This window comes from Anopheles marshallii, chromosome 2 (genome assembly GCF_943734725.1).
Source record: "Anopheles marshallii chromosome 2, idAnoMarsDA_429_01, whole genome shotgun sequence".
NCBI classification, from domain to species: Eukaryota; Metazoa; Arthropoda; class Insecta; order Diptera; family Culicidae; genus Anopheles; species Anopheles marshallii.
The window spans coordinates 69,820,171-69,843,056 of NC_071326.1; the positions used below are offsets into that span (position 1 = coordinate 69,820,171).

General features: G+C 41.5%; 1 protein-coding gene across 1 annotated transcript in view; it reads left to right on the forward strand.

Annotated features, from left to right (window-relative positions):
* Positions 1 to 21,808, forward strand: part of LOC128718480 (atypical protein kinase C) — a 66,310-nt gene extending 44,502 nt beyond the window's left edge. Inside the window, exons 4-13 of the mRNA XM_053812102.1 lie at positions 12,316 to 12,401; positions 12,989 to 13,170; positions 13,708 to 13,866; positions 13,945 to 14,151; positions 14,245 to 14,555; positions 14,631 to 14,731; positions 14,831 to 15,025; positions 18,750 to 18,865; positions 19,023 to 19,149; positions 21,640 to 21,808. Of these exons, the coding sequence (XP_053668077.1) occupies positions 12,316 to 12,401; positions 12,989 to 13,170; positions 13,708 to 13,866; positions 13,945 to 14,151; positions 14,245 to 14,555; positions 14,631 to 14,731; positions 14,831 to 15,025; positions 18,750 to 18,865; positions 19,023 to 19,110 (1,445 nt within the window). The 3' untranslated portion in view covers positions 19,111 to 19,149; positions 21,640 to 21,808. The remainder of the gene's footprint in view (positions 1 to 12,315; positions 12,402 to 12,988; positions 13,171 to 13,707; positions 13,867 to 13,944; positions 14,152 to 14,244; positions 14,556 to 14,630; positions 14,732 to 14,830; positions 15,026 to 18,749; positions 18,866 to 19,022; positions 19,150 to 21,639) is intronic.
* Positions 21,809 to 22,886: the final 1,078 nt, after the last annotated feature.

A 22,886-nucleotide genomic window follows, 5' to 3' on the forward strand; every position in this document is an offset into this window, starting at 1 on the left:
AATTTATTGACGACTTTCGAGAAAGAAGGCCTAGCATTAGCAGAATTGCTACAGCCTACAGTGCTATGCAACCTGTCAAGAATGGTGAGTAGACTGGTTCTACGATGTAGTTATGAGTTGGAGATTGGCTGGTCAATTTTAGCTTCATTTGATGGACTTGCTGTTGCAGTGTTTATGCTGCAGGTAGCACACCAGCCGTCGGCTTTGTTATGAGCTTGAAATTGTAATTAAATCATCTCTCTTCTTGGCAACCGAAGCATGCGTTAGATTATGCTGGCCAATTTTCCGGTTGCCTGTGGGAATGCAGCAATCTAAACGAAAGCGACCAAGATAAACTAACGGCGTGGTAGTAGTAGGGGTCCGGACAGGATGAAATTCGGGCTACCGGACAGTCCCTTTTATCCCTGGGAAGCAGCAATGATACGAACCATCTATTTATCTAAACAAGGAGGCAACTTCACTAGCGGAAGGAAGTAATCTGCGCATTGTCTAAGGCAGATTGACGAAGGTAGGCATCTTCTTCTGGGGCTCATTTTCGAGCGTTTTGTGCAGCATCGTCGATGTCGTTCAGGCGCTGGACCAATGTAAAATTGCAGGAAATTTAGCTCGAAATGTTGCTTACTCATCTGATCGTAATTGCGATGCAGTAATTATATGCGTATAATGCCTTATGCTTGTGTGTTTTGAGACAAGTAAAGTGAAATGTCTGATGTCCTTTTTAGGTGTTAAATATTATCGTTTTGGATATACAGTCAAGCATCTCAAAGCTGCAAGCTGAATCGACCGCTTTGTTAGAGATACTTGCAGCTTTGGGAAACAAAAACACTTGGATGATATACCATTTATGTGTGGCAAATGTCTTCAACCATGCTCTGTAAACGCAGCCATCACGAGCTGTCATTTGCAAACCCCAAAACACGACTCAGAGATGCATTGGTGTACAAACATTATGTGCAGCTTAGAGAAAGTGATGTTGAGGAGACTTTGCAGCTTTGAGAGACATACAATGTATTGAAAATGAAGGAACTGTCAAAAATGTTCATCTTAGAGAGACTTGCTATCTTTGAGAGATACTACCTTGGGGAGAATTGACTGTTTTTTTTTTCTACTTACCCTAATCTACACTCATTTGTTTTTTAATATATTTTTAATGTTTTGAGTATTTGGAATAGAATCTTATTTTATTGTTTGTTTATTGTCTATTGTTATTGTTATTTTATTGTCTTATTTTGCAAAAATTCTCGTCTGAGTAGCTCCAATAACACCCAGGAGTTAAAATAAAGTAAGGCCTAGTAAACAAACACCATTCTTTCTACCCTGCTATTGCACAAATCTCTCCAGGGTACGATTTGCTCAGCTGTCAAACTTAATTAAAACCAATCGGAAAGCATCGCAAAATAATAAAATATAAATTAGTTTAACATCGCCGAACATCGAAAATGTTTTTAACCGTGCGCAAATGCAGTGGTGGCAATGTCTGCTCCACTGTTATCAGCAGCCGGACACGTACGTGCAAATTAAACATGTTCGCATATTGATTATAATTCGCCTTTCGCCGTGTTTAAATTCTGCGTGCCTGTCCGTTTTGTCCGTTGGTGCGTAACGCAGAATTACCCTGGGAAATGAACACCAGTGACGATGTTTACTATTCGATCAGCGGAATGTTGTTTTTGGTAAGCTGGCACAAATTACGTGCAAAATATTACGTTTTATCAATCGGTTTTGGTTTGTTTTTGTTTTTTTTTTCTTGCTGTTTGAGGACGATGTAATGACGGTGTTGGCACATCAATCTCCTGCACACTGACGGGTGTACACTGAGTGCTTTTGGTTTTCGTTACTTATTTGTTACAAAATGAACTACTTAAACAAAAATGTTAAATCCAACTCCATTATGTTTCCATAAAATTTAACAAACTCCACCAGTGAAATATTTTTATTTCCTAAGTCCAAATTTCAACACTAAACAAAATTATATTACCAGCCAACATTCATGCCCATGTAGACATGTGATGAAAACAAGTCAAAGCGCTTATGTTATACTCTCGGTGCGCAGATAAAAGCGAACATTTTGTACCACGTACAAACCATACCCGTATGCGTATGCAAATTGTGCATCCAGTTGCCAACGGAAAGTTCACAGCTTGTACGTACGATGAAAGCTTATCTAGTTGTTATTCTTTTTTTTCTGTTTCTGGCTACCATTTGCAAAATGTATAAAATGTGTGAAAAATAACGAAAGGCTCGATGAACAAAAAAGGACATTTTTAATTCGTTCCTCGGTCGGTATGGAAATGTGTATGCCGGCAAGGGGCACAAAAAATGCCGGTGTGTGTGGTGCTTGGGCAAGCATAAATGGTACGGTTTGGCCACCCGTGTACACCTTCTCACTATCTAAAACGCTCCTTTCCATCGTCCGGTTCCGTTGGCCTGGGGCCAGGCCGTACGATTTCCTAAGGCCGGATCGGGCTGAATGCACAAAATGGGAGAAAGTTTCGCAATAAAGTGGTGCGCGGTGTGAAAGGCGACTTTAATAGAACAAAAAATGAAAAAAAGCTCCTCCAGGCTGAAGTCGAAAAAACTTGGACGTTTACGCAAAAAAAAAAAACACGACCACCTCCGATAACGTTGGTTCCCTTTCGAGTAGCTCTCTATGTTCCAATATGTTGATCATCCATTCGGGGTTGAAATGTGCGAATATGTGAAAAGAGAGAAAAAAAGGGCGAGTATGTGTGATTTGGGCAAAGTTGAAGCTACTTTTTTTTTAGGTGCGTCCTCGGTACATTCTACTGGTTTCGCCCGTAGGCGCACGGAGCATATAAATTGCAGTGGAAATTTGTTTATGACACTTTATTTGCCGGAAAGGCGAATGCCCATATAAGGATGGTTGCGGACTAAAAGGGAGATCCTCGGAAGATCCGTGTAGATAAATCAAATAAAGTGGTTTTCTACAATTGATGTGCTACTTTTTTTTTCCCTCCCTTCTCGTCGCGAGACCTTTGGCGTGACGACGTGACAGTGTGCCTGGGTGGCAAAACTAATCGCTAAAAAAGCTAAAGGGCTTTGTTATTGCGAATATGTCGCGGTGGTCGGTTGCTGTGTTATATAATGTGATGTGCTGTGGACCTCGAAGCGAAATGTGTATGCCTCTACTTGGCAAATTGCAGCAGAAACGTAAGCATCGAGTAACTCTTTTCCAAGAGCTCCGCAAAGCTGTTCATGGAGATTTCCCCAATGCCGGCAAAGCTGAACTGGATTGTACGGTCGGATTGGGCCGTAATCAGCAGAAATGTTCGCTTAACGTGGCGGTACTGCGGTGCGAAACGTTGGTCATAACGTCGCATTTGTAGCGTCCAGTCGAAATCGTACAAAACGGTGGCAACGCGTGGTTTCTGGAATGAGAGAAGGGCCAAATCAGATCACAGATATTAGTCAAGCTACTCCGCAAATGTTCACCCACAAGGTTTCTCAAATTTTCAACACCATGGCACAGAAAGAAGGATTCGGTTAGAAACACCATCATGGAGATGACGTAAACGATCGAGTAGCTGGATAGATCATGCGATGCCAGAATAAAGCAGCAGTCCGCAATGACAAGATATGTGCTGTAGTATTGCACACACGCGATCGGTCCAATAACGGCTTTCAGTTGTTGGAGATGGCTGCGAAACGTATGGGCCGGAAATAGGAATTAAATGCTTTTTCTTGTGCGTTGCACAACAGTGAAATTTGCTTACATCAACAAGTCCTCCAGTCGGTACATGTGTGGCCTTAAGCGATGCGTAATATTGTCCCAAAACGTATCTCCCCCATCCATTCCCAGCTCTCGCTCAGCACCAAGACTTTTACCAAGGTCTTCCAGCGAATGTATCAGTATGTCAATTTCCAGCTTAAAGACGCACATCAGCAAATAGCACATCATGAAGCCCGTGCAGTACGTTCCTCCCCAGCACATCGTGAGCACACCGTACACAACCTGCACCGGCCAGCCACCGTAAGTCGCGCCCCGATACTGCAGCATAAAGTCGTCCAGCTTCATCACGTTGGTCGCCGTGAAGCATACGATCTCGGCAAAGTTGATAGCCATAATGGCGAGAACCAGCCGATTGGTACGTCGATAGAATTTTGCCCGCACTGCCACTGCCCATGGGATGTCCCGTTGGTAGGTGTGATCGTTCAGAAAGGTTCGCAAACGTTCCATTAGCGGATAGTGCCATTCAAGGATGGCAACACGTAAGATAACTGCACTGAAAAACCACAGCACACCGAAAATGTTCGCGCTGGTCAGGCTGTCCTGCCAGTGATGCACTACCCAGTGGGTTTTGTAGACGTAGCTCACGTAGATCAGTACGTAGAGCGCACGGTAGTGGTACCAGAGGGTACGATCGCGCCAGCTGCGAGCATTGTAATGGATCGCATAAATTTGCTCAAAATAGCGCAGAACGACAAAGAAGTCGGAACGCTCCGTGTAGTGTGAGATGTGGTTCAAGAATTTGTTCCGGGTGCTTTCGACCCATGCGAGCCTCATCTTGAGCTGTGCGCTTTGCGAAACTAGATGAGCTTTGTGCCATTCTTACCGGCCTATATAATGGCAGAATTCATTTGTTTGGGGTGTCATGGTAACCCAACTTTTTTTTTGCACAATCAAAATCGCGTGTGTCAAATGTGTTAAATCTCACACTTTCTTCATGACGCTCAAATTAATTGCTAATGCGTATGAGTACATCTAATTATGGTCCGTTCAGTAGGGTGGTAATTCTACGTAACAACCTCTGTAATTAAACGACCCTGGCTGCTATATACTTTACCTCGCCACAATCTTTGATCTTCTGATCGATTGATCCTGGTGTTAATTAATGGTGTTAGCGGCCACTCCTATGTGCTGGTAGCAGTACTCCATTATTCGATTTGCAACAATGTTTTAATTTTTGTGCTTTCAGCAAATATTACAGTAAAATATCTTCATTAGTATAGGTTGAAAGTGTCTGAAAACTTTAAAGCTTTCCAGTAACAGCTTGTGTGAACCTTGATCGCAAGGTCGTTAACTTTAATGCCCAATTAAATAAAGCATCCGTATTAGGTAAGGCAAACATTTGTATTCAGCGAACGATAAAACTATAATTCATCTTCATGCCCAACTAAACGGACGAAAAATTAATGGAATTCATTTAGATTTTTTTCTTCTTAGCCCCATTTATCAGCTCAGAAATTGTTGAGCAAATAGAGTTTTAATGCCCGTTTTCGCTCGACCTGCATGGATGTTCTGGTTGAACCTGAAGGATGGGAAGTTGGCACTAGTAAAGTCTCACCTTTTTTTTCTTACTTGTTGCTGGTCTACGTTGGAAAAATCAATTGAACAAATCTGGTTTTCACTTCCCCAAGAGCAAATTAATCAGCCAGCACAAACATCCGGAAACTTTTACGACCCCCCAGTCGCTAACTCCAGCACGCTAACCTGGTGTCGGAGTACTTCCGAATCGGACCAGTTCACTGTTCGCTGGCAAAGACAAACACAACAAGCTTCCGAAAATCCATACCATCTCGTTGCTGGGGGAAATAAAAAAGCTATCTCCCAAAATGGAACCAACGGTTCGGTGTTCCATTGGTGACGAGATGATGGATCGGTGAAGTCGTCCTGGAGGGATCGACATTGGTGCTTGTCGTAGCGGGCTCTGTTGCATCTGTTCCGATTGATTGTTCTATGTAAATTTGAGCAATCGCGATTTGAACAGAGGCAGCAGGGGCCACAAACCTGAAGCCTTTGGCGCGTAGATGGTTGTTGATGTTTGATTTGTTCCTCCCACAATGGTGAACCTCTCCCCCCCTCTCTGCTATCTCAATCCAGCAAAAGGTGGTTCCGCCTTCTAACACAGCACGTCAATCCTTCCGTAACGTTCTCAGGACTTTTTCTTCTTCGCAGCAAAGCAACTGGTGTGTCGAAAGATGATTGTTTTGGAATTTGATTTGTGGATGGTTCTGAAGCACACTGCGAGCAGTTCGATTAGACCACAGTCAGAGTGTCGTCTTTTGCTCTCGGTACTATATTTGGTATCAGCTTTTTTTTGTTGTTATCGGCTACAACGAATCGATGGTACGGACGTTGCGAACTGCTTTTCCACGAAACAAAACACCCATTTCAGCTGCCAACAGGTGATGCAACAGCAATCGGATTCTGCACCGGGTATTGATCGATAACTGAATGTAGGTTGTGTTATGTACCACACGCATGTTTGCTTACTCGTGCTTACTAAGCCTTTGTGTGGGATATTTGTGTTCGGATCATCAAAGGCTCTGCTTTCGAAAACACTATCATTCTAGAACATCTCTGAACTTGTCGAGTAATTAAGTTCTTCCAGTTGAGTAAATACACACCTCTGTGCATTCAAAGCATTTGGGAAAACTGTTGTTTTCTGTTGAATACTACAATCTTACTACATTGAAGCTGAAGTGATGTAACAAATTTTTTAAATCCCAGAATTAAAGTATCTTTCAAAGTGAAAAAAAACCTCTTTAATTTTACTTATCTCTAGTTACAGTAGTTTATTTGTGTCCATGCTAACAGAGGGACCCACCCGTTTAGTCTATGTTTGTGCAATTGGTCGTGCGTAAATACTTAACCAAATTTTTCTAGGTATTTTTAAATCATCAACCCTCAAATTTATGCTCAAGCATGAATTTAGCCATAGAAAAGAAAGTTGTTATTTAACATGTTTTAAGCTATTATTACAGTAAGACCACCTGAAACATGAACAATGGTAGGGAAAAGAAATCCTACCATCTTAAACCCACATAATCATGGGGTAATGGGGTTGCCCCGTGGTGTATTGGTAGCGGCGTCGCTCTTCACACGAACCGAACCGAACCAAAATCCCATCCGGACCAATCCCCCAAATGCAGGACTGATTTTCCGGCGACGAGTTAATAAAGTCAAAGGGAGCCAGAAATGGCAGGTCTAGAACTCCAGAGGTTGTTGTGCCAATAAAGAAGAATCCAGCGAATCCTGCCAGACAATACTCGGGGGGGACCTTCAGCGTGTTAAGAAGTTCATCTTTGTGTCAAGGTTCTCATCAAAGTTTCTACCGAAAGTTAGAATGCGTTTGACGTACGGAGAATTTATTCGCACGGATGTAATCAACATTTCACCATCAGATACATTCGTTCTCCAAACGATTCGTGTTGTACTGTGTTTAATGCACCGTTTGCGAGTTAAAGTGGTACATTACATCATATTCAGAAGTTCTGTTCATAATATTCATTGCCCCGTGCTTTCATAATGCGCCTGGGACCATCGAGCATATGCTTTCTTTGCCACTCATCAGCTCGTGTGTATTCGTGTGTATTAAAGAGCTTTCTTTTCGGTATGCGGCGACAAGCGTGCGAGTTTATGCCGAAAGCTTGAATCAGAGATCTCCCGACAAAGGAGCACAGTGCCTTCAGCTGTAACCCGTACACTGCGGGTAGTAAAAGTTGGTTTAGTGTGCAGATATAATGATAAATTAATTTTTCTTTTCCCCTACCTTGGCCCTGCTACGTTCCCGCGCCACCGACGGTTAATTGTAGTCCCACTGGCGGATGGAAACCTCAAATCAACGCTAGCTCGTTGGACAATTGTCAGCGAACGATGGAAAAGTGAGCACATATAATTTATGCACATAATGCTACCCGTGTTAGTGCAGGGTGAACGGGGAAGGTTCGCCACCACCGTACGCTTCAATGCTGGCGCGTTGAAACCACGCGTCGGAGAATTAGCAAAAAGTGTGGCTTCTGTGTAACGTTTTGATTGTGGCATTCGCCGAAGAATCCATTAAAGAGATGAATTACCGTCAACGGACGCCAGATGGCGTCTCGCTCTGCTACTCAAGTCGTAGCAAAGGAAAAGCTCGCCCAACTTGTCCCACTGTCGGATTTCCACCCCTTCTCTACCCCCGAGATTAGGCAGTGGAAATCCTTTTAACCCGATCGTCAGGTTTGTCGCTTATCGACTCGGCTTGATGACGCGCTTGAACCATATGCTGTGGTTGCCGAAAAGTAAGCTGTAATGTGGATTTGTGACGAACTGTTACACTGTGAACAGGCCCTGTGACGATGTGTTGGCTGTAGCCGACCTGCTTAAGAAGTCGTCTTCCTCTCCGCATTTGGCGACCGGGCAACCGTTGGCGCACATTTAATCCGCATCCCACAGGAAAACGGGGATTATGAATTTAGTATCTGCCATCAAACGAAGGGAAACTTTAGACTTTTGGTCGGAAAACCTGCACACGGTGCTCCGGTACGCAAAACGGGCAAACTTCCAACCAACCGCCCGGTGGTGAGGGTTTTGAATTTTTAATGCATAATGTACTTAACACAGCCAGCCAAAAGTTGCCGACGCGACCGAACCCTTTTTCCTATCCTGCATCATATTGCGAGCGCCGTTCGTTTTCGCATATTTTAGAAATGTGGCAGGCGAAAGGTCGCTAAATCTTGTTATCAGGTTTTGTTTTTGGAAACTAAAACAGTTTTCCCCGGACCACCGAAATAATGCGGGACGAAGCTTTAAACGAGTTGGCAGCACGGGACGATTAAATGGGACATCGCTTTTTTTTTACTTACCCTTTGAGTCATTGAAAACAAGGTTGTTCGGTGGCGAGAAATCCATCATTCCATTTTTCATCATTGTGCTGTAGTTGGGAACGCTCCCGTTCTCTTTAAACTACTATGCAAAACTTTATGCACGATTTCAAAATGTCGGATGAAAATGCGTAAATCTCATTTGGATGGTGCGCTTTACTGGGGGGAGGAACGGAAGTTTTTTTTTTGTTGTTGCTGTTGTCCCCAGGGTGTGATGGTGAATTTTATGGTGCGTTGTGTTTTTGTTTCGATTTAACAACGTGCTTCGGTAGTTTACATCTCGGGGCATCGACAACGGGGGCCCATGTGATGCCCACAGTGCAAGTCTTCATCGTGCAGAGTTTACGTTATGTGTACAAGCAATTATTAAAATGTGTACCATACATAAGAGCTTTTGTTTTAATGGTTGTGTTGTGTGCAGTTTGCTGTTAGAGTATGTCGACCTACTTGAGCGCAACTTTGAGATTTTATGTGTGTGCTAAACTACTTGCCCCACTATATGCCGCACGATGAAATCATATGAATTCGGCTTCCGTACTTAAATCTGTTTATGCAACAGGATTGAAAGTTTGGCGCCCATAGTGTTATCGGGACATCTAATAAGAGCGTTATACTGGCAGAAAAAGTGGTATCAGTTTAATAGTTTTTTTCCCCTTGATTACTTGAGGAGATTTGTTTGGATATTACTGCCGGGCGTTTGTGTAATATGATGTAATACATTTCGTTCAGCTCGGCTCGCATAATTCGATAATGCATTTATACTGCTTGCATTTTCACACAATCTCCTAAATTGCATTTTATCGGGTGGTTGTGTTCTCCAGTTTTAAGCTTCGATATAATATCGCATTCCCCTTCAGCACGTACCAAGGGTATATTGGTAGCATTTAAACAAGGGAATACAATGAAACGGGCAACCAGAGGGCCAGAGGGTAACGAATGGATAACAGTAATGGAATATTAATTTTTGCCTTTAGCCCCACTGCCCCTACTGTGGGGGTGGCATCCATATCTCTGGTATGTTCGGCGAAACGAGCGAGATAAAACGCATCCCGGAAGATGGAAATTTAGGTAGGTAAAGGAAGGGGTAGAAATGAGAATGTGAAATGTTAAATATCACCACCCGGAATGTACTTTTTGATCGAGGATAACGGAATGTGTTTGGTCCGGATACGAGCAACCCAGGAACGTTTCAGCAGGCAAAGCTCGTTTCGTGAACCGTGAGCAAATTTTTGAAAATTAATACCACAACCCTTTAGGGCGTGAGTGGGGGCGTATGCCCGAAGTGAGGTTTTATGTTTTGGGGGTATTTTTTTTTTCTTACTTTGGTGTCTAAATTATAGCGAGTGCATGGAGCCTTCGTTACATCAGTGCAAGGGTGTACGGAGCTCGGGAAATGGGTCCGTTTAGGCGTGTGTAATAGAATAAATTGCATCCTTTTATCGAATCCAATGCTTTCCACTGTTTGCCATTTGGGACTGAAGTTTTAATGCACTATGGGAGATTCAAACCATAAAGACATGATTATGTAAAAAATGCTTTTCAATAAGCTATTTATATTGTAAGTCTCGCTGACTACCAACCACCATAATTGTATAAAAGCAATTTTGTTTTATGGATTTTCTCTCCAACCTTCTCGAACTTCGTGAAAGTCAGAAATCATCAATCATTTAATTAACCTGTTATGTTCTACGCAAACGCTGCACCGTGTCTATTGGAGCTCGTTTTCAATCGCAGGAAAAATATTCCTTGATCATGAACGTTGTTTCGTCTTTCCAACGTGGAAACCTCGTTGCTTTCCCGTCCATCGCGGTATCGGAACAGTTCCCTGTGTGGGTACGCGCGTCTCTAGGCAGTTAACAGCTTAATTGACTTAATCCAATTATCCTTACCCCGGTGTGGGATGTTGGCTGGCGAGCTTGATACGCGCTATCCCGTCCATGCGGTTACAGTGAAGCTGCCCTGTGAGTGGGATGCGCATTAAGCGTCGGTGTACATTCCGCCGGAAGGCTCCTGTTCACGTTGTAGTTTTTTGTTGTTGTTGCTCCCAATACATCGTCTACCTTTTACATCATCGCGCTAAATGGCTTGTTGGTGATGATAGAGCAACTCGTACTAGGTCCGAGTCTCGGGCAAAAGGGTGACCGGAGCGTTTTTACACGGACAAGCGGATTTCGACCGACTAGTTTGCGTTTATTGGATTTCCCAGAAGTGTAAGCGAACGAACGGTTGGTGCTGTGTGTAGTTGAAGATAACTTCTCTTGTAAGCGCTTCGAAGGAAGCTAAACATGATGTGCACGACGACGATGAAATGGGACGTTGTTTTTATTTCTAACATGTTTTTTTTTTTGCAAATATGTCCTGTAAAGCAAAACAGCGTTTAATAAAGAGTTTTTATTTTAATCGTGAAAAACGGCCATTGTTTAAAAGGTTAAAAAATGAGAATAATTATTTGCTTTGTATTATATTTTTCATGTGAAATCCCTCAATAATGTACTCATGATCAGTTTCATGATTATATAAATGTGTTGTAATCCCACTTTATTCTTCTTCATTATTATTGCTGCCACCCTTTTATCAGATACATTTCCAACATGATTGTTTCAGAAATCCTATGTATTTTTTTTCTCTCGTTAGAACGGCCTGGCCGTATCCGACTTGATCCGTGAAGATCGGCGCCACTTCCATCATGCCACCGGACCTCAGCAATCTTTTGCAATAAATAAAACTTTTAGAAGGTCTCCCATTTCAATTCACTTAACCGCGTCCGCGGCTTTCCTTCAGCTCCATTGTTGTCGGTCTATATCGCCATTGCTAGCGATCGTTGAGTAGAGTAGTAGCACTGCTTTCGGCAACACAGGCAACACACCCGACAACACGGATGCGTGCCCGTTTCTAATTTTATTACCTGGTTCTATATCTCGTGCACATAGTTCTGTAAAACCTTCCCAAAAGGCAAATATTAGCATCTTGCTGCACCGTCTCGACGACGAGTTTAGTAGCGAATCGGTAAACACCGGTATGAGCGGAATTTTGTAACAATCTCTGTTGTGCGGTATATCAGGTGCGTTTATGTCTGAATCTTGGTCGCAGGTTTGAGGTTTGGAGTACCTTTTGTTTTAGAAACTGGGTAACTTTGAATTTTGCCATTGTTGGAACTGGAATCTCTTGCGTTTTTGTCGAGTTGTCATGTTATGGCCAGATTGGAGTACGTTAGGGTACAAGCCTGTTCGTGGTAACATCAATTCTTTGGAGCTTCACGTCACATGGCGTTCAATTTGTGAAGTAAACGTTATGAAACTAGAGCACTTGGTTACGATTGTTGTATCTTGAGGTTTAGTTTGAGCTCTTCTTCGTGCTGTAGTCTCCTTGTAGTTGTGAGGGTTTAATTTCATGAAGATTGAACTCGTCGAACGACTACATAATCCAGGAACGTTTAACTGTAGTCTTGCAAGTCCTTAACACTTCTATATCCAGGATTGTTATATGCATTGTGAAGATATTTGGAGAGTCTTCGTTATTCTTCTAGAAGCCTCGGATCCATTCCCGTATCGTCGGGATATTGCTACTAACACTGCCAATTGAACATTGTTATATCGCTTATTATCTGTGAATAGAGACATTTGATTTAAGTTCTGTGTAAAAAGTGGTCTTGAAGAATAATACTGTGTTATTCATGTTCTTCGCTTTCTATCGTTTCATTTATCACAGGAAGCATTTACCGACGAGGGGCTCGAAGATGGCGCAAACTGTACCGGATAAATGGACACATCTTCCAAGCGAAGCGATTCAATCGAGTAAGTATACCGCCACTAACAATCTCTTCAGTCTTTCCATCGATCCCGCTTCGGGAAAAGCTGTTACAGCGGCAACTTAATCCTATCATCAGAAAGGGTACGGTTGATTCTGGCTGGCTGTGTTGCGATCGGGCGGTATCGGGTCGGCTGCCGGAGCCCAGAACAGCAAGCAGCAAAGTACCTGTTCCGTTCCAGGCTATTGAATTTTCTTCATTAGACTTTGCACGGTTAATGTTGAGCGAGTGTGTGTGTGTGCACGCGTGCCGATAACGGGTGCGGAAGATGAAATTTAACGAGCAACAAAATGTGCAAGAAAAAGCATTTTCCACAGACTTGATTTTTCCACATTGCTTCTACACGCCACGGTGAAGGTAGAAGGCAGTACCCTTGCACAGACCTCGGGTAAAACCTCATTAGTCCGTTAATTTAAAGCCGTCAAATTTAATTTTTATCCTCGTGTGCAAAGCATCGGGCAGTTTCTACCTTTACCGGAAGCCCTTTTTTTTGTTGCTTCCACACAAAAATCCTTTGCTTCCGTACAGTTTTTACATGATCCTATGATTTTTTTTTCTCTTCCTTTTCCACAGAAAGCCTTCTGCGCCTTTTGCCATGACCGTATCTGGGGTCTGGGTCGGCAGGGATTCAAGTGCATTCAATGCAAGCTGCTGGTGCACAAAAAGTGCCACAAGCTTGGCAATAAACCATGCAGCAACGAGCATGTCGAACCAGTCTACAAGGAGCGAGATGTAAGTATTGGTTGGGCAAAAGGGTACGATGTGAGCAGTAAAAACCAGACCGACCAGTGTGTAGGTGATATACATATGATTTGCTAGCAGATATATGGACAATATACGTTTCGGTTTTTTTTTTAGCATACTTATACACTTCTACAACAGTGAGTTAAAACTATTAAAGTTTTTGGTTGTAGCGGCAGAGCAGATAGTAATTCATTTTTTACATTGTCATACTCGTTCTGAATGATCCGGGCACTATGCTCCAGGGAAAACGAAAGATAGGAACAAGCACTCCGTATTGCTACGAACGGCAAAAATGCCCAAGGTGCATAGTAACACGTTTGTGGTGGTTTGGAAATTAAATTAAATTCATCGTCCTCGCCGTTTCACTGACCAACTCCGTCCGTCTACGGCGCAGACGATGTATTCGTGCGATAAAATTTACCCGATCAAAAGCGAGAAAGAGAACTGATGCGGTGCTGTTGGATGTGCCTGGAATGCTATTAAGGGTATGTGCTTTTTCTTTTATTTATTCCCTCACGCTAGCACCATGATCCAAATGATGAATCCAGCACCGGTGACGTCATTCAGGCTCCGTTGGATTATCCGTCCGAGCTGCTTTCGAGTGACGGATGCGATCAGGTACCCGTCGAGGTGAACGACAACGTCGAGGAACCGCTGGAACCAGTCACCCAGCGGCAATATTCGTTGAATGATTTCGAACTGATCCGGTAAGCGCGCTTGAAGTTGTGGCCCGTCCTGTGTGGATGTGTACTGAATGCTTTTTTTTTTTATTACTCCCTCTGCAGAGTCATTGGTCGCGGCAGTTACGCAAAGGTGTTGATGGTGGAGTTGAAGAAGACCCGTCGCATCTACGCGATGAAGGTAATCAAGAAGGCGCTTGTTACCGACGACGAAGATATCGACTGGGTGCAGACGGAAAAACACGTCTTCGAGACGGCTTCCAACCATCCATTTCTGGTTGGTTTACATTCGTGCTTCCAGACACCATCGCGGTAAGACGAACCGACGGACGGTAGATCGGATCGGGTCTCCGTGTGTGAAAATGTTCTAATTTGCTGGATTTACTTTTGACCCCCTACTGCCAGGCTGTTCTTCGTGATTGAGTTTGTGCGTGGTGGAGATCTGATGTTTCACATGCAGCGACAGCGCCGGCTGCCGGAGGAACATGCCCGGTTCTATGCGGCCGAAATAAGTCTTGCATTAAACTTCCTGCACGAGAAGGGCATCATCTACCGTGATCTAAAGCTGGACAACGTGTTGCTTGACCACGAGGGTCACATCAAGCTGACCGATTACGGCATGTGTAAGGAGGGTATTAGACCCGGCGACACGACATCCACGTTCTGCGGTACACCCAACTACATTGCGCCAGAAATCTTACGTGGAGAGGACTATGGTATGAAGCGATGAGAGAAGTAATCTTTTAAGATGGGCAATAACAAATAGTATCGCAATTGTTGTTTATTTGCAGGTTTCTCCGTCGATTGGTGGGCACTGGGAGTGCTGTTGTACGAAATGTTGGCTGGACGCAGTCCGTTCGACATTGCTGGTGCCTCCGAGAACCCGGATCAGGTACGGTGTCTCCCGCACAAAACAATCTAATAACGAAACTTGAATTCACAACGTATTGTTTACTTTTTATTTCCCAAATGTCTTCGTTCCATCTGGCAGAACACCGAGGATTATTTGTTCCAGGTGATTCTGGAAAAGACGATTCGTATACCACGTTCCCTAAGTGTGAAGGCAGCCTCCGTGCTGAAAGGTTTCCTGAACAAAAACCCGGCCGATCGCTTGGGCTGCAATCGCGATTCCGCGTTCCTCGACATAATGAATCATTCGTTCTTCAAGAGCATTGACTGGGAGATGGTATGTATGGAGGAGGAGTGCATTGGATATATTCACTGTTTCCGGTTGTGCACCGGAGCGTGACAGTTTAACAGCATAGTTCCTTATTCATTTTCGACTGTTCCGTGCGTTGCTTAACACTATCGAAAATTAATAAGTGAACTGAAAACATACAAAAAAAAATCATACAAACAGAAGCGCCTCCCAACAAATTGGATTGACAACAGATAGTAACATTCCCTGTGGACATCATCGTTTCATGTGCCCGTTGCCATTCATGATTTTTCTTTGTTCTTTTGGTTTACTCCACCTGTTCGTACTGGTAGTAAATTTGTTGAATCCCTTTATCCACAAGTGTACGTTAATCCGTTCGTAGAAACAGTTTTCATCTGTTTTCATCAGGATAGATTTCGTTTTATTACTGTTGTGTTTTATTGATTTCGATTCAGTGTGCAATATCAGAAGAAAGCAATGATTTCCATCAATTTACCATCAATCTGCCACTCCACTCATTAATATTCACACCGTTGTCAATCATTAAGCAGTCAATTTCCGGCTTTTCCTTCTTTTGATATCTGTCGTTGGGCGACAGAATGCAACAAAACGAAAAACGATAACGCGCCACGCAAACATGAAACCTGCAATACAGGTGTGTAAATTTATTTTTCATCGACGCGAATTCAAAATAATTTCAACTCAGATTTCAAGCCGTGGTGAGTTAAACATAATTTGGGTGGGACCATATGGTGACCGTGCGTTGATCGTTGAGCAACCACTAAAGAGGAGCAAAAATCTGGGCAATTGTAATCCATCGCAAGGAGATCTACCCATGTGATAGCATGCGGTTGTGTGATGCAAGGGGATTTGCGGTTGTGATATTAAATACAACCTTATCCGCGTGTTGTGTTGACCTACGGGTTATGCATCCATTTTTAATTGAACATCCGTTCAAATGACACATGGCGGTGGGTTTTGACAGAGCATTTGTTACCTATTTGTGGCCAGTGAGCAAAATCGGTAAAAGGGAAAAAGCGGACCATTAACGTTGGGGTCTTTTGTGTGTGGCTAGCAGTAGGATCCAATCGACATTTGTTTGACGTTATCCAAAAGCAGACTACCGACCGATGTTGGTATAGAATGTATTTCGTATCATGATGAGTAAAAATTATATAAAAAGCTCGGTAAAGCACACGTCTGTCTATCATTCGTTTACCGGAATAATTAGTTATAGTTGATTCCTTATCAGTCAGAGGGAAATGGCAACATATAAATCCTGTGGCTTTTGAGATTTGAAGCAAAAGAGTGATTAAGGTCCCAGCTTAGCTGGTAATGTTAAATGTCAAAATGTGTTGGTTAATATGCGTAAATGATAAGGGTTGGCAAATCCCAATGGAAGCAGGTTTTTAGTTCAAATTGAAACTTAGGACACATTTAACTATTATCGTGTTTTGTTGTATAAAAGAAAAGATTAACCACATAACAATCTGCAGACAGTTTGAAAGGATGAAAAGCGAATCTGCACCTTCTAGTACCGGCCACCATTTTTGTGCCAAACGTTCACCAAAGTGCGCACCATTAGTTTGATTGGTGTCGTTAATGGAGGTGGTATTTTGATACGCACCAAACAACATTACCAGCAGCACTGGCAGCAAATAGCTTATGGCGCGCGTGTACGATATTAATTTTGTTATTTTCTCGCGTACCGAGAAATCTGGTGCTGTGTCGCCCACAGTTTACCCATTGGCACTTCCATCCTTTTCCTTGTGGTGTGTGTGCGTGCAGGATTTTGCACGACGGCTAGTAAAAAAGAATAAAGTAAGCGTACTGTTTGCTGAATAGAGCGCATAAGCTAACCGCAAATGTCGAAAAGGAGCGCAGATATAATTGGATTATGGCAGGCTATTTATGTTGGTGGGTGCGTTTTTTTTTGCTGTGTTCTTCAAGTGTATCGAGCTTCCTTACTGGCAGGACTAGCGTAACTAGCTCACCGTCGTCACCAAACCGCAACCCACACTGCTTTAGGGTGGTTTTGTGGAGGAGTATTTAATTGGATCGGGTGATATGAAAACTGAACCACACAGTTAGTTCCTCGGGATGGAAAACCGGGCTAGCGAAAACTTGTCTGCTTTAGGATATTGTTTTGGGACGATATCCTCGTCATAACATTGTTGTGATGGAAGGTATAACTGGTAATTACGTAAAAAACTTAAAGGTTTTGCTTTACCGTTTTTGATTATTTAACACGATATTATAATTTGCTTATTATTATGATTTAGCATTTATTTATGTTTGTTTTGCAAAATTAGCTGTTCCCATCATAATCATTCCATTAGAATACACTAACTAATCCTCGAAATTAGAAAACGTTACACATATATCTTTTTCAACACAGAAAACATAATTAACCCAACACACTAGTAGCAGCTTACAGCGTATCTTTTATCGTATAAATATCGTATGCTTGCAAGATTAACCAACAAACCGTACCGTACAACAAAGTTATTCTTCCTTCGTGACGGAATTTTAAGACATTTGTTTTATCGCACCGAATTGTTCTGTTTGGCTTTTGCGAGGAATTTCAACAACAGTGATATTCATTTTTTTAACCATTATTGTTTGCTCCTTAAACCCAAACTGAACATTACGATATCGCTAATTGCTGCTTACCTGCATCATCCCGGTTTATTGTCCCTGTTGTTTTGTTCTTCTCGCTAACGTATAATTCAATTCGAATTTCGGTATCCTTTGGCGCGTGTGATAATCTGAACCGGACGGATGCACAGCTCGCACAAAAGGAGGTGACGCCACCGTACATCCCTTCGTTCGATGGGTGCGATCAGGATATAACCTGTCACTTCGATCCGCAGTTCACGCGTGAACCGGCCGAGCTGACACCGGACGATCCGTAAGTTGTTAGGTGGCGAATAGTGCAATATAAGAAACCATCATTAAGGATAACGTTACCGGATCCTCCTGCGGACGGGCGTATCACTGCAACACTGCATCGAACGTGTAAATGTGAATGAGTGGTGCAGCAAATAATATGTATAAGACAAAAGTTCGAATTGTTTTGCGATCCTCGTAATCCTTGTTTAGTTAGTGCATGCTTATTGTGATTCTTTATTATAAAGTGACTTGGCTTGGTTGGTGATGGTTTTGGTGTATTGATAATGCTTGAAATAGATGTAAATATTTAGGTAATACTCTATTCTGCTTACTATATCGCTTTTAAAAACATTTGATAATTAAGGTGTTTATTATAGTACGCTCTATTTTTTGTTTTGTTTTTCTGAATGCAATTTTTTATGTTGTTTTAATTATATGTATTTTATGTTTTTGCAAGCTCATTTGTGTATTTTTCCCCAGTATCTAGCATTTTTAATTGTATTGTTTTGTTTTCTGCTTGTGTATAGAAAGCATGCACAATTTATATGGGAACTTTTGTATGCTCTCTGTCTTCAATCCAATGTTTGGGAGATCAATTATGAAGTTTACCAAAAAAAAAAAAAAAAAAACATTGTTCCTCTCTTATAATGTCTTCATAATTGTTCCATTTTCTTTGCGCTCGTCCAAATCTTGCGTGCTAATTTCAATATTACTTTTTATTTATACATTTCGTTTTGTTTTCTTTCGTTGGAATGTTTCGATATCCGTTTTTATTTTTGTTTTCTTTCATGTTCGTGTTTGCCTCTCTCTACTATTCGGTATGTTTTACGCGTTCATCGTTTATGGGGGTGCGTTGCAGCTTGAGCAAAAGCAAATTACGCCACCGTTCCGCCCGCGGCTAGACTCCGATCGGGATTTGGCAAACTTCCCGCCCGAGTTCACCGACGAACCGGTCCACCTAACGCCGGATGATGAGTGAGTATTTCGTAGCAATACCGTACCGGAGGATCCAGCAACGTTTCCTCAACCAATGTTTATCGACAGCAATACTTCAGCTTACGGTTTCTCAGTGCCGCTGGTGTGTAGTTATACAAATGATTAATTGTGTATTTTGTTTTCGATATCCTTTTAGTCGCGTCATCGATAAAATCGATCAATCGGAGTTCGAAGGATTCGAATATGTGAACCCGTTGCTGATGTCGCTGGAAGACTGCGTTTGACATCACGCATCCTGCGAGCTGCATCCATACAACATGCAGGTAGGTTTTTTGGTGTGCCGGTACAAATCGCTTACACACACACACCTCACCATGTAACACTTCCGTTTACACCACCCTTGCACGGAAAGCATCCATCCACACGATTCATACACATTTGGGCACTAACACTAACACTATTAGATGACTGTCAATTTATTATGTGTAAGTTTTATTTGATCGAATGTTATCAAATGTAACATGTAAAGGAAAAATCGTATTGGAGGAACTTAGTTCTCTTGTGTTCGAGTATAAATGCATAAAAAATGATTCGTCTATATTTCTAAACAAACAAAAAATCGAAATATGTAATCAACCATTGAACGTCAGATTGTTCCTTACTTGACCGCTACCCTCGTTGTGTCTTGTTTATTTTCTCTGTGTTTGTCTTTTTTTCTCTCCGGTGTTGTTTCATCTTATATCATCATCGACCACCTTCTTCACCACCACCACCACCACCCTGCATCACTACTGCAACTAACTTATGTTCCGGTAGTTTTGAGTGCAGAGAAAGTCAGAATCTTTTCGGTACAATAGCGCAGAACGGAATCTGTCGATGCGGAACCATACCCGTACCTGTTAGGTTCAGGGTAATCTTATCTGTTCGTATGTAATCAGTTCGAAATCAAACAAACGTACACTGATATGAATAGCGGGTAGCATCAACAAACACGACCTCGTTTGTGGCGAAAAAAAAAATTACATGTTAAAATTAGCAAAAAGATTCGGTTTTTGGTGTTGCATTGTTAGGGACGCAAAAATCGCTGCTTTCCGTTTGAACATGACTGACAAACATAACTACTATACTGCGAGTAAGTAGTGCGTATTTTAAATCAAACACGGAATGCTGGATACTTTTAGTAAATCCTACAGTTGTTTCGATTGTGTTCGCATTTCATTAATCTTTATTATCCACTACTGTACCGCTTCGACTATCCTTAACTGACTCTCTTTCTCTCCTTTCTTAACTGTTACGCAAATACTCAGCTGTTGCGTGAGTCTCTGATGTGTGTGTGTGTGTGTGTTGTGTGCTAGTTAGTTTTTCCCGTCTATTGATCTCGTTGAACCGGATAGCATTTCATTATACCATTCGTTTCATTACTTCATAGATTCACAATTACATGAGTTTGTGTGTTTGAAAGTTAGTTTAAGTTGTATTTTTTTACGTTGGTTCACTTTCCCTCACTATATCTACGATGTATGAAACAGTTTGATCGAGAGATGGGATTAGTTTCCATAGTAAATGACGAATAGAGACGGGATAAAGTAAGTGTTTATTTTCTGTAGAATTGTTCTGTTATTTGTTTACTAATTCATCCAAGCGGACGCCTTTATTGGATTTAGCAGTAAATCTTCATTTCACTCATGAACTTTATTTTTTTATATTCGGAGTACCAATAAGTTTTGTAGCGTTTTGATGTCAGATGGCGCCACTTGCTCAATACATGTTTTGTTGCATCGGGCAAGTTTTCTTTTAAATTAGCTGTCATTTTGCTACCGTAAGGTCCAAAAAATGGAATTGTTGTACCGTACATTGTATTTTTGTGGGGAGTTCTGCTTACTTTTTACAGTATTAAAAAAAAGTTTTAAACTTTTTTTTTTTTTTTAAAGTTTTAAAAACTGTCTTAAAAAAGACAGTTGAAAGCTATTGTATTTTTGTGCAAGTTTAGGGTAATCAAAAAATTGTCGTATGGTTTAAAACTGTTAGTATTTATTTGTAAGATGTCGTACAATGTTCCGATGCGCCCTGAATGTTTGAGAATGAAGCTAGGTGAAAATAATGCGATTGCAACAAACATGATAACGCCAATGCGGTTTAAGGTTAGGATTCCTTAATTATTTTTAACTATTATAAGAAAAAATAACCTTATATCGTTGAGACTTCACTCTTATGTCCTTTACAGTATTTTAAGTTAGTTAGTTTTATTGATTTAAGAACAAATCAAATTTTAAACGTTATATGGTGTGCTTCAGTAAAAAATATATCACGGCTTTGAAATGGATCACATTTATAAACGAGCTCTGATTAAATATTATACTTTATTTGCATGTACCACATACACGTTCCCGCTCTTGCTACGCTGGGTTTTCATTGTAAATGTATCACCACAAATCAACTCTGCTTTCCTTTCGGTTACTGTGGCGCCAATAATTTGCACCTGGTTGTTGATTCTTTGTTGTACAGATATACGCATCCCGATTGTTGAGTTTCACCACATTTTTGGTCAGCACCTTTTGCAATGTTCTATCTACTTAAAGGTTTTTATTACTTCATACGTGCTGCTCGGGTTTCGTTTTGATGTCATGGTTTTCTTAACATTTCTTCTGTTTTGTTATTACCACAATTACTACAATCAATTATTAATAAATTATACCAACCTGGAGTTTACGAACTCCAGTCCACTCTCGAAATATGCGTACACGCTCTTCTACTCGCCGTGTGCCGGTTAAAAACACTCGTACTAATGCGTAATGTGTATTCATTTTTTGCAGCTATACGGTGACGATTCTAGCGATTACGATTCCGTTGTGGATGAGCTAAGCATTCTTCAATTACCTCCACCACCATCGAAGAGTCTACTGCAGCACATGTTTTGCCTTCCATTGAACTAGCCACAAGTTTAGCCGCAGCCATCTGCAAAACTAGCCGAGTGAGAACGAATAACGTGCACACAGCGATAGCAGCAATGACATTAATTGACCACTGCAGCCCACGAGACGACAAGCGCGATCTACTGCAACGGCCAACTCCTTCCAGACACCGCGTTCAGATGTATTGATTTGTACTTAATGTATTGCTTTTATTTTGCTTTTGTTTTGGTTATGACAACTGCGATAGTTGATGAAATAGTTTGTTTGAAATCGTCTCTATTCTAGTAGAATGCAAAATAAGAGAGATCCGCTGCTAGCACACGGTACACTCAGACAGGGAGAATTCATTTCGCATTAGAACGCATCATTCATGTATACCAGCAATGCGGTGTAGCTAAAACATGATGGATAATCTAACTGCCGTTGGCTTTGATGACGCTTTAAGGAAATGCGTCACATTTCCTGGTCCGTCTCTCTTCTCTCTTTAATGTCCATTTCCTTTTTCAACCCCTATTTAAAACACATTCCAATATGCAGTTGTTTGCAGTAGTTTTTATTTCTGTCTTACGTTGAAGTATTCAATAGGAGACGAAAATTAAAGCAAACAATTATACCGACAAGACTCACAAGAATGATGATGATCCGTGACAACAGCTCATATGAATAACGAGCAGCACGGAAGGGACAGTAACACCTAAAGAAAACAACTTTATTCTAGAATATATGGTACTAGACATATTTAACAAGAACTTATCATAAAAAAAACGTAAAAGAGAGTTTCAAACAAAATGAAAAAAATCAAACAGGCCCTACATTATTATATTGAAGAAAACAGCAACAAAAACCAACAAAACACACACCCATAGTATTGGAACTATGTAGAAATTTGCTGAAAATACTTTTAGAACATGAGATAAACGATTGAAACAATTTAAACAATTCCGCGCTACTAAACTAAAAGGAGCGAAAGATTAGCGTTCGCAAAATTCCACGCGTAACTTTTTGTTTAGTTTTGGTTTTGGTTAGGTTTTCTCTTCCACGGGTGCAAAAAATCAGCATTTGATGAAAGCAGTTTGAGCATAACTTATATAAACAAAAAAAATAGTGAATTAACAAATCAGAGGAAAGCATGTTATAAAAAGAAGCAA